This window comes from Etheostoma spectabile, chromosome 8 (genome assembly GCF_008692095.1).
Source record: "Etheostoma spectabile isolate EspeVRDwgs_2016 chromosome 8, UIUC_Espe_1.0, whole genome shotgun sequence".
In the NCBI taxonomy this organism is placed as follows: Eukaryota; Metazoa; Chordata; class Actinopteri; order Perciformes; family Percidae; genus Etheostoma; species Etheostoma spectabile.
This window is the reverse complement of record NC_045740.1, coordinates 30694039-30704476: the sequence shown is the minus strand read 5'-3', so window position 1 is coordinate 30704476 and position 10438 is coordinate 30694039. Positions and strand designations below refer to the sequence as shown.

The window sequence follows — 10438 nt, the reverse complement described above, 5'->3', positions numbered from 1 at the left end:
GAGAGAGAGAGAGAGAGAGAGAGAGAGAGACTGACTTACCTGTGTACAGACTCATCTTTGCCATGTTGCTGTCTGACAGCTTCACCCAATGAGACGCCGTCTTCTCCACATATAGACCTGAATGTCGAGAGCACGCTGTCCAATGAAGCCTGTGCAGACACAGACACAGACACACACACACACACACACACACACACACACACACGTTTGCTGTAACCTAAACGTCACTAACGTTACAAGATAACGTTGCCTAACATTAACGTTATCCCACTCAAAAGGTGGAGCTAAAAGGTCGATGCCACAGCAGCTAACGTTATGTTACGTTACAGTATTACAGCAATGCTGTTACACTGCGTGCTTTATTAACGTTAGCCATGTCACTGCATTTTGGGTTTATTAACGCTAAACTAGCTAACGCTACATGGATAAAAGTAAGGTATTCTACCGTCTCGGCAACAAACTTACTCTGGCGGTGCTTTCTGATGTAATGCTGCGACACTGCAGGAGGTAACGTCGGTGAGACAGCAACCGCCGACTCGGTGTCAAGCCAAGCAACATGTTTTACCGGTCTACCTGGCACGGAACAAGGTCAGGAACTAAGCTAGTACCTTTCTTTTACCGTCTGTGGCTAGTACTTTATCAAAGAAGCACAAATAACTACACAACTTCCGGAATTCATTTCAGAATAAAACACAACTAGGCCTACTAAAGAAGCATATTCACAACTAATCACACAGAATGCTTAATTGTAACATTTATGATAATTGTTCGTATTATTATTATTATTAATAATATTATTATAATAAGGGGATCTTTCGGAGTATATGTGTGTAATGTGTAGAAAGAGTAACAAAAACATTATTATGCAAAACAGGGTTTGTGAAAGGCGCTATATAGAATAACATTATTATTATTATTATTATTATTATTATTATAAACAAATTAGGACCAAGGACCCCTAATGCTGATCCACAACTAAATATGTTTCACTTATTGATGCATACCATTGCATTGTCACGCAAAATGCAGTTTAACGGGATTTGGCAGTTACTTTAAGGAAATATTTATACAGTATAATTATTAATGTTGTCATACAGTACTTCAGTTGGATGTCTAATATTTAAAGGTCTGTTAGCAAATCGTGTGCTTATATTTTGAAGTCCACCTCGTGTGTTTCCGGTTCTCTGATGGCGCTTGCAGAAGGACGACGTGACAAAGTAACTGTTTTTTCAAAAGGAGGCGCTGCCGGTCAAAGGAAAGGGAGTGTGGGAAGTTCCAGGTGGGACGGGAAGCTGCTGCTGCTCCATAACCTCTTCAGTCTTAAAGGAAGTTCCGTAAGTTCGACGCCTTATCTTACCAAATGAACCAAATTTACTGTATTTGTGAGGAAATTGCTCTGCTAGGCTTTATGGGTATTGTTGTCCTTTTAAAAGTTACATGTTGTTTTTGTTAGCATTGGTAAGTTAGCAGTTCAAAGTACACAGCTGAACAACTTATGTCAGTCACTGGCCTATTTATGAACAGGTATTGTCAACTGTAAGTTAAATCCAAAAATATAGCAAATGCACTCAGGTGGATTTTATTGCCATTTTAATCAAGACATTAACCGTTTAATCATCATAAAACATGCTCTGTGGATGGAAGTGTAAGTTAATTTTTAGCTAAAAATCAGGTTCACCTGCGTTGATTACTGTACAGATCTTACATAAGGAATTAAGTTATTATATAGCCTGTTTGCTTAATTTTATAAGGTAATCTGGTGGAAGGGCATTCAATTAGGGATTGTAACAACGCATTAATGTATGTGATAATAACGCATTATGTAATAAAACGTCAACATGTAATAACATGTATACTTTAACGTGTAACAATGCCCGCATTATGTTATAGTTATATTATAATAAAAACTCCAAACGCAATATGTAGCCTAATAAACTAGTGACTTATTGACTAGTGTAAGGTAATATACATGCATTTTTTAAAATCTACTTCACTATGATTCACACTGGAATCCATAAAATAAACATGACAATGTTATGACAAAAATGAATGAAGGCATCTGTTTTAGTTAGTAATTACATAATGCAACATATTACATTTTCTTTAAAAAAAAGAAAAGAAAAAAAAGAAAGAAAAAAAAGTCGGATCCCCGCAGAAATTGATTACATATTGCGCTCAGGTGTTTATTACAAAATGCAGCATCTTATTACATAATGCAGGTGTTTTTACACAATGAAGTATAAATGTATTACCTTTTTACATTTTATTACATAATGCGTTTTAATGCCATATTTGTTGCTTGATAATGGTTTTAAATGGTTTTAAATGTGTAACCATCCCTTACACAGCTGCTTTCCCTCTGAGAGGCCATGTACCCCGTAGACCTTCCAGATGTGGACGACACCGGCCGCACATCAGCAGCTGAAAAGTATCTCTCCTCTTTAGAGTCAGGACCTTGTAATAAGGAGTGGTTTCAGTTATCACAGACGTTGAAGGTACCTTATATATTTTTACATTGTTCTCAGGACTCCACTTTGCACTACCTACCTACACTTTATGCTTATATATTTTATTTTGTGTTTTTATATTTCGTGTAGACACTGTAAAGGTGTTGCTTCAATCTCATTGCACAGATACTGCACTTGTGTATAATGACCATAAAGGCTTTCTATTCTTTTAAGATGATTTGTTGGGTATTTTGGCCTTTAACGGATAGGACAGTTACAGACAGGGAAGTGGAATGTGGGGGGTGGGTGGGGGGGGAGCCACAGGTCGGATTTAAACCCCGGGCACCCCCACTGTGGGGTTTTTAAGGGCTGCAACTACCGATTGTTTTCATGGCTAATATTTTTCTTATTATTTTTTTAATGGATGAGTTGTTTGATCTTTAACATTTTTGAAAATGGTGAAAAACTATTGGTCATTGGTTCCCAAGATGACGTTCAATGCCTCAAATGTCTCCTTTTAGTAGAAAGGAGAGAAGAAACTAGAATAGTCGAAATATTTACATTTTAGAGTCAGAGAATATTTTTTTAAACTGATTAATCGATAACCAAAATAGTTGGCCATTTATTTAATGGTTTCCAACTAATCGATCAATCTTTGCTGCGCTAGTTTTTTCACTAAATACGGCTTACAATTGGCAGCACGGTGGAGTTGATTTTGCAAATATCTGCAAAATCCTTGACACTGGTTTTGTTGCAGGTTAATATTTTGGCTACTGGAATGTTTCCTGTGAAGTTCAGCCATTTTATTTGACATGAGACAAGAAGGGAAAAGCAGGTTTTGGAGAAAGTAAGGAGTGTTTTTTGCTACACTGGTATTCTATATTGATGTTTTATTTCCAGGATTGTTCAGGTGCAGCTGGAAATTCCCCCGGACGTCCATCCCCTTCCTCTCTGTGTTGGTGCTCTAACCTGCGGCTGATTTCTGAGGACTATGGTTACCTGGTCCTCAGGTCTCTGCAGGGGAAATCCAGACAGCTAGCTAAACTATCTGTCCAATCTGAGGACTATGGTTACCTGGTCCTCAGATCTCTGCAGGGTAAATCCAGACAGCTAGCCAGACTATCTGTCCAATCGCAGTTTCTGTTGACGACTAAAACTACTTCTGAACGTACACATGTTCCACCAAAACAACTTCCTTCCTGAGCCTGTTTAGCAGCGGCACCTTGGCACCGGCCGGAGCTTAGCCCCTCCCACGACAATTGTGATTGGTTTAGAGAAATGCCAATAAACCAGAGCACGTTTTTCTCCCATCCAGGAATGCGGTGTGGACTAGCCAGACCTCCTCCGCAGTGCTGTGGAAGAAGGTCTGAACATGTGAGATTCCAGGTCAGGGAGGGTGGAGTCTTAGATCGCCAGACCTTCCTCCACAGAGCTTTGGTGCTAAGCTCCGGACGGAGCTTCCGGATTTAGAACGCCAACACAAAGAAAGCGGAAGGTGACGGACATCCGGCTGGAAAGAGTGATGGAATTTCCGGCGGCACCTGAACAATCCCCGAAGTGGAACGTCGTGGATACAGACGAGGAGCGTTACATGAATGCATGAAGCCGTCTTCCTGTGTGCTCAGGTAGCGATCACAGCTGACAGTGTGAGGCGGGTGCAGCTGTTTGAACATAACCAACCCGACTGGTCACTGCTGGCGCTTTACTCTCCAGATGACCCAACACAAGGTTCGGAACTAAGTCCCTTCGTCTACACGGACACCCAGTAAGACAAAGACTAATGCTTTCTGCTCTACCTTCCAGTGGTGGCTTTATACCTGCATGAGAAGTGGTGGTGTGTGGAGGACGTCTTACGAACCTCCAGCAAGTCCAGAAGTGGCTTGATTACGGTAAATATAAGCGCTGAACTATTTGCCATTGTTCAGATTCAATTCTTTCTAACAATACGTGGGTGCCGATTGGATTTGTATTCCAATTTTTATTTATTGCAGTGGATAGGATTGAGTATTTCGACTTTTGCTTTTCCTTTGATAAAAACTAGAATAGAATTAAAATAGAATAATATACTTCTAGAGACAATATATCCTGAGACATTTCTAGAAAAGTGTTTTCTAAAAAGAATACAGAATCAGTCAGTCAGTCTGAAATTTATTTGCATTTGTAAAGACGAATGTAACATGGAATTTTCTAAATTTTCTGCTTTTGCTGGAAATATTTTCTGTTTCTACAGTGACACCAACTACATCATGTCAACAATCGTGTTGCGGTTTCTGTGCTGCTTGTTCTCATCAGTGCTCCCTAAGGCCTCGTGTTCTCCCCAGGTGCAGTCGATCACGGAGCGGGTGATAGTGTTCCTGCTCAGTCAGGTAGTGGAGAGGTCCTCGCAGGAGAAGGTCTTGTTCTCCCTGCACCCCCCCACAGAGAGCTGCAAACTGCTGTGGAGGGACAGCCAGGCGGTCGGCTTCTACACCGTCAAACACAAAGGTAGGATGGAGGAGGACACGGAGAATATGAGAATGAATGTGTTCTTTTACATGAAATCTTGCCTACTACAGTTTTAACTTTGGCAGTTGTTGCTCCTTAAAGGTATAATATGTTAATTTTGTCTCTGCGTCCTGTTTTCTCCCGGCACACACACGCCCAGTATACCAGAATATAGACGAGATATGAGGTTTGTGCGTGTTAGTTTAAACGGAGTTAAGTTCTTCTACTGAAGATAAAAACACTAGCTTTTAGACTACGTTTACACGTGGACGGGTATTTTCATAAACTGACATTTCATCTTTTCCAGTTTCAACAATAACATTGTGCCCGGTTGTCAGTTTTCACAAGTGTTCATTTACACGTACCTGTGTGTATCTGCCCTCAAGAGCACACCAAACCTGTAGGTGGCAGTGTGACAAGAAGCTCAAGCCCACGTTTGCCAATCAGAATCATGTAAATAGCAACAACAGCTCACTTCCTCTATTCTCTTCCTCGGCTACCTACACCGCCGTTTGTCTCAGTTTACAATCATGCGAACCAAGATTTCAAAAATCTCCACTCAGGCCGGAGTTTTTAGAAAGACTCGTTGTCAGAGAAGAATTGTCAGTGTGTAAACGAAGGGAAATGTCCACTTGCACTGTGTGCACTTTTGGCTTAAAACTCTTCTTAAAACCCAAAGCATAGCCATTTAAATGTAGCATGAGTTATTTACTGGAATGATGTGCATTATTAAGTACAGGAAAGGCACCAAAATACTACTACCAACTCTCCTTTGGAGCGTAGGCTGCGCACGTCTTCAGAAATTAATGCTACGTGTCTGCAAGATGCAATTCAGCAAATGAGGGGCAGTAAATCATCTGACAGGCAAGAGCCCAGGAATATCTCTCGGGTTGGCCAGGTATGACATGGCCCTGATCTGCCCCCCAGTGGGTATACGTTTAATCCTCCAGGTACACGCAAAGTAAACAGGTAAGTACATGAACAATAACTTTCACATTGGCGCCGCTTGTCCACGTGTAGGCATTGTTAAAAAGCAAGTGTGTTGGAGCCTTAACGGTGCTGCTGGTGTTCCAGGCAGCCTGTGTGAAGCCTGGAGCAGCCGCTGCTACCTGCTGCCCGCCCTGGACACCGTGCTGGTGAGGAGGAGCTGGAGGAGGAGAGGCCTGGGGCTTCAGATGCTGGAAGATTACTGCTCCTCCTTCTACACAGAGACGTGTCTGGGAATCAGCTCTCCATTATCCCCCAGCATGGCAGCAGGTCAGCCGCCCCCCAAATAAAGCCCCTTCATTTGTTTATGTTACCTGTAGGGGATCCATGGACTGCAAAAACAAAGTCCAAAATCCAAAACGGTCCAGGGGAAAAGGCAAGACAAAAACAGCAGCACAAAGGCAGGGAAAAACTCCCAGGGGAACACAGGAACGGAACAAACGTAGAACACTCCGACAGGAACACACACAGCAACGCACAAAACCATCTGATAAGAGACAGGGGAGCACAGACACTAAATCCACCGGGTAACGAGGTAACGAGAGGCAGGTGATGAGAGGGCTGGGAAACAGGTGGAACACATCAGGTAATCACAGGAGCGGGAAAAACACAGGAAGTAAAGCTAAAGACAAGACAGAGACCAGACTATCAAAATAAAACAGGAAACAGAACATCCAGACAGGAACAACACCACAAGACTGGGGAGGAAACACAGAGAATAACAGAAAACAGAACAAAGAAGCAGGATAAAAACCAAAACCATAACGGTTTATTCACATTCTAGTTCTTTGCCCACTTTTCTTCATATCTTCTTATCTAGAGGAGACCTTCTCCTGATGAATGTATATTTCCTGTCATTTTTCCCTTATGGCATGAATGCAATATGGGAATAACTGGCAAAGTTACTTGGAAACAGCAGATCAAATACAATAAAAGTCACATCACAGTAAAAGAAGAAAAGAGCTCGTGACTCTCAGGTTGTGTGTGTCCCGTGTGTTCAGTGTGCCGGAGCTTTCTGCAGCAGCACAAGGAACATCTGGAGCAGCTGTATGAGGTGGAGGCTCCAGGGGACTGGACCCAGCGCCGGAACATCTGGCTCGGCATCCAGCTGGGCCGCTACTCCCTCGGTACACTTCATATTTGGTGTTTAGACGTTTGAAAATCTTTTACATTTTAGACATCAGACAGCAAAACCAAGTTTTCCCAAAGATTCCAATCTTTTTGGAGCTTGTCTACATTCAAGAGTACCCCTCGCTAGGGCTGGGCAACATGGCTGACAACTTTATCACCATTTCAGTGTTTCATATCGGTCGATCGATCGATAATCGATAATTATTGATATTTTTATGACCTATTTAAATAAGGACGAGGAGAAAAATATATTACATTTAAACATTTTTATTTTAAACTTAACCTTCCTCTGATTATAAGCCCCTCAGTTATGAAGGCAGGCATGTCAACTCAACCATGGAAAACATTATAAATAATTACAATGTAAACATAATTCTAACATCACAATGAACACTTAACAATTATCTCTAGACATTAAGGTGCAAAATCAATGCTAAGAAATGCTACATCAAGTATAATAAAATAGTGCAACGTGTTAAATATAAACAGAGAAACCTGAGACCTGAGCTGATTCACCTTCTGGTGAATAAAGGCTTTTAAAAGATGTCCAGAAAAATTACAATAAAACTGAGGTAGGCTTTACATCTGTAACATAAAACAGTGATTCAGTATTGTACAGTAGCATCGATTTGAAATATAAAACCAGCATAGAAATATGAAAAACTCTTCCACTTATTCTTACTCTACGCAGGTTCTGTTAGTGAAGAACACGAGACAACGATATGGCGCAACCACTGATACTGTTACATGATTGGCTGTTAGTGTGTCACTCCCTACGTTGCTAGGTTACCGGAGAGCGAGTGCCTTTGCTATGCAGCCAAACTTGCTTTGAAAAAAAAAATGACTGAACGTTTTATCGAATTCATTTTTTATTGATATTGATTACGTGTCTATACTTAGACATATTGTTATCGTTGGATAGCCCAGCCCTACCTTGCCTACCTTCATGAGACCTCATCTGACCCGTGTCTTTCTACTGTAGGTGATGGTGAGGAGAATAGTCCAACATCAGGAGAAATGCAGAAGAATGAAGGCGACGACTCCTCTCAGAAGGTGGGATCCTCTCCTCATGTTAATAAGAAACACTATGTCATGAACCAGCTCAGCGTTAGGACATGATCTGGCTTACCACTAGGGATGGGTCTGAAGACCTGGTTCTATTAAGGACCCAGTTTTAAATTTCTCAAAATCCCCAAATCCACAAGGTGGACTAGTGGATCATATAACGTCTAAAAATAGATACGTGCACAAACCAGAAAAATGATTTAGAAGCACAGTGGCCCTGAGGACTAAAGACTAAAGACTCACAGCTGCTAGGTGAGTGAGTGTGGGAGGCCACAGGGGCTCAGATAGGTAGACATGGGATTGGAGGAGGAGAAACGTTGGCGTCGGTGTTCAGATTTGAAACCAAAACGGGTCAGAAGTGTTTCCAAATGTCAAACGCCAGAGCAGGGGGAATGGGAATGAGAGGGGGAAACACCAGAGCGGGGGAATGAGAGGAACCTGAGAGGGGAAACGCAAGGGGCCAGTGGAATGAGAGGGGAAACGCCAGAGCAGGGGGAATGAGAGGGGGAAACACCAGAGAGGGGGAATGAGAGGAAGAGGAGGGGGAAACGCCAGGCCGGTGGAATGAGGGGGGAAAGCCAGAGAGGGGAATGAGAGGGGGAACGCCAAGGCAAGGGGAATGAGAGGGGAGGAAACGCCAGGCAGGGGAATGAGAGGGGGAAAACAAAGCAGGGGGAATGAGAGGAAGGAGAGGGGGAAACGCCAGGGCCGGTGAATGAGAGGGGAAACGCAGAGCAGGGGGAATGAGAGGGGAAACACCAGAGCAGGGGGAATGAGAGAATGAGAGGGGGAAACGCCAAGCAGGGGGAAGAGAGGGGAACACCAGAGCAGGGGGAATGAGAGGAATGAGAGGGGAAACGCCAAGGCAAGGGGAATGAGAAGGGGAAACACCAGAACAGGGGGAATGAGAGCAATGAGAGGGGGAAACGCCAGGGCAGGGGCATGAGAGCAATGAGAGGGGGAAACGCCAGGCAGGGGGAATGAGAGGGGGGAAACACCAGAGCAGGGGGAATGAGAGGAATGAGAGGGGGAAACGCCAAGGCAAGGGGAATGAGAGGGGGAAACACCAGAGCAGGGGGGATGAGAGGGAATGAGAAGGGGGAAATGCCAGGGCAGGGGGAATGAGAGGGAATGAGAGTCTCCTCTGTTGTTCCAGACCTCCAGTCGTTCTGTGGACCCGACCTCAGCCAGCACCTGTAATGTGAGCATCCCACTGGTAATAGACTCTCCCTGTGATCCAAGCCGAGGACGAAGCTCCCCGAGCAGGGAGATCTCTGGAACAGGATGTCCTGCAGCCCACGCTGATGGTCTGCACCCTGGATCCCCCAGCAGACCACCACAGGCCGGGCCCTCTCTATCTGCAGAGCCACGCAGAGAGAAAACACCGAGACGTGCCAAACGGGTCAGAAGGTCATGAGGAAACGGACACAGCACAAACTGTTCATTCTGATTAGGGGATGCTCATTCTTAGTGGTTCTCAACCTTATAAAATAATGTTTTAACATTACTGTTGTCTTCCCGTCGACCATGCAACTTTTTATTTCTGGGTCAGACTTTTTTCTTTAAATTTTTGAAGCTTTTCCCAACGTTTTTATCATCAGTTTTTTGTCACTTCTTCCAATATTTTTGTCGAGATTTTGCCGGGTTTTTTTGCCATTTCCTTTAAGCTTTTTTCAACATTCTTTTATCATTTTCTTTTCAAATGCTATAAAATTGAATAAAACACCCAGAATCAATGACTGTAGTGAACTGATCATTTAATCTACTTGTGAAGAGTGTTGTAGGGAACAAGAAACCCGCATTTCTGATATAGAAATGTTTTGAAAATGGGTCAAATTTGACCGAAAGACAACACGACGGTGAAGCCAAGTAGTCCCCCCCCCCCGACCAGCACAAAACTATATAATAAGGAACAATCATAGACCGTTAATACAGTGCTTGAAGTCATATATTTACTAAACATCAACCTTGTAACATTTAAATGGTACATTTCAAATGCACTGGAAAAAAGGCCACTTCTAAAAAAGTTTTTAAAAACCCCGATATAGATACTTTTTCATGTATTTAGTAAAAAACAAAAAATGCCATTGAAAGAATTCAAAATTTTAACGCTATTTTAACAATCTAAGCACACAGCAAGCGTAAAGCTTCACGCCCAGAATGCACCTGAACACACCTCTCTGTAAGACTAGCACGCCCAGAATGCACCTGAACACACCTCCCTGTAAGACCAGCACCCCCCAGATGCACCTGAACACACCCCCTGTAAGACAAGCACCCCCAGACATGCACCTGAACACACCTCCCTGTAAGACCAGCACGCC

General features: G+C 43.0%; 2 protein-coding genes and 1 long non-coding RNA gene across 7 annotated transcripts in view; 1 reads left to right on the top strand and 2 right to left on the bottom strand.

The window, feature by feature from the left end:
- LOC116693419 (probable D-lactate dehydrogenase, mitochondrial) overlaps positions 1–640 on the bottom strand; it is a 34381-nt gene extending 33741 nt beyond the window's left edge. For all 4 annotated transcript variants that reach the window (XM_032522391.1, XM_032522392.1, XM_032522390.1 and 1 more), the window contains exons 1-2: positions 466–640; positions 40–149 (exon numbers count right to left, since the gene is read on the bottom strand). In XM_032522391.1, the coding sequence (XP_032378282.1) occupies positions 40–149; positions 466–558 (203 nt within the window). In that variant the 5' untranslated portion in view covers positions 559–640. The remainder of the gene's footprint in view (positions 1–39; positions 150–465) is intronic.
- Positions 641–1128: 488 nt separating this feature from the next.
- On the top strand, positions 1129–9906 carry LOC116693441 (protein FAM169B). Of its 2 annotated transcripts, none has more exons than XM_032522432.1 (9): positions 1129–1334; positions 2349–2495; positions 4073–4175; positions 4251–4336; positions 4769–4931; positions 6006–6188; positions 6920–7045; positions 8032–8102; positions 9271–9906. In XM_032522432.1, exons 2-9 carry the CDS (start codon positions 2370–2372, stop codon positions 9529–9531), a joined length of 1119 nt encoding a protein of 372 aa, XP_032378323.1. In that variant the 5' UTR covers positions 1129–1334; positions 2349–2369; the 3' UTR covers positions 9532–9906. The 2 variants fall into 2 exon arrangements, with proteins under 2 accessions (XP_032378323.1, XP_032378324.1); XM_032522433.1 differs by having other exon boundaries at positions 1316–1334; positions 3763–4175.
- On the bottom strand, positions 7305–7666 carry LOC116693493 (uncharacterized). Its single transcript, XR_004332930.1, has 2 exons — positions 7566–7666; positions 7305–7442 (listed from the first exon to the last, which is right to left on the bottom strand). It is a non-coding gene; the product is annotated as an uncharacterized LOC116693493 (long non-coding RNA).
- Positions 9907–10438: the final 532 nt, after the last annotated feature.

What these genes read in the sequence shown, in the direction of transcription:
- LOC116693441 (XM_032522432.1), top strand. Translation starts at nt 2,370, where the DNA reads ATGTACCCCGTAGACCTTCCAGATGTGGACGACACCGGCCGCACATCA. An exon ending in AGTTATCACAGACGTTGAAG is followed by an intron (nt 2,496 to 4,072) that starts GTACCTTATATA and finishes CTGTGTGCTCAG; the next exon opens with GTAGCGATCACAGCTGACAG. An exon ending in CCAGAAGTGGCTTGATTACG is followed by an intron (nt 4,337 to 4,768) that starts GTAAATATAAGC and finishes TGTTCTCCCCAG; the next exon opens with GTGCAGTCGATCACGGAGCG.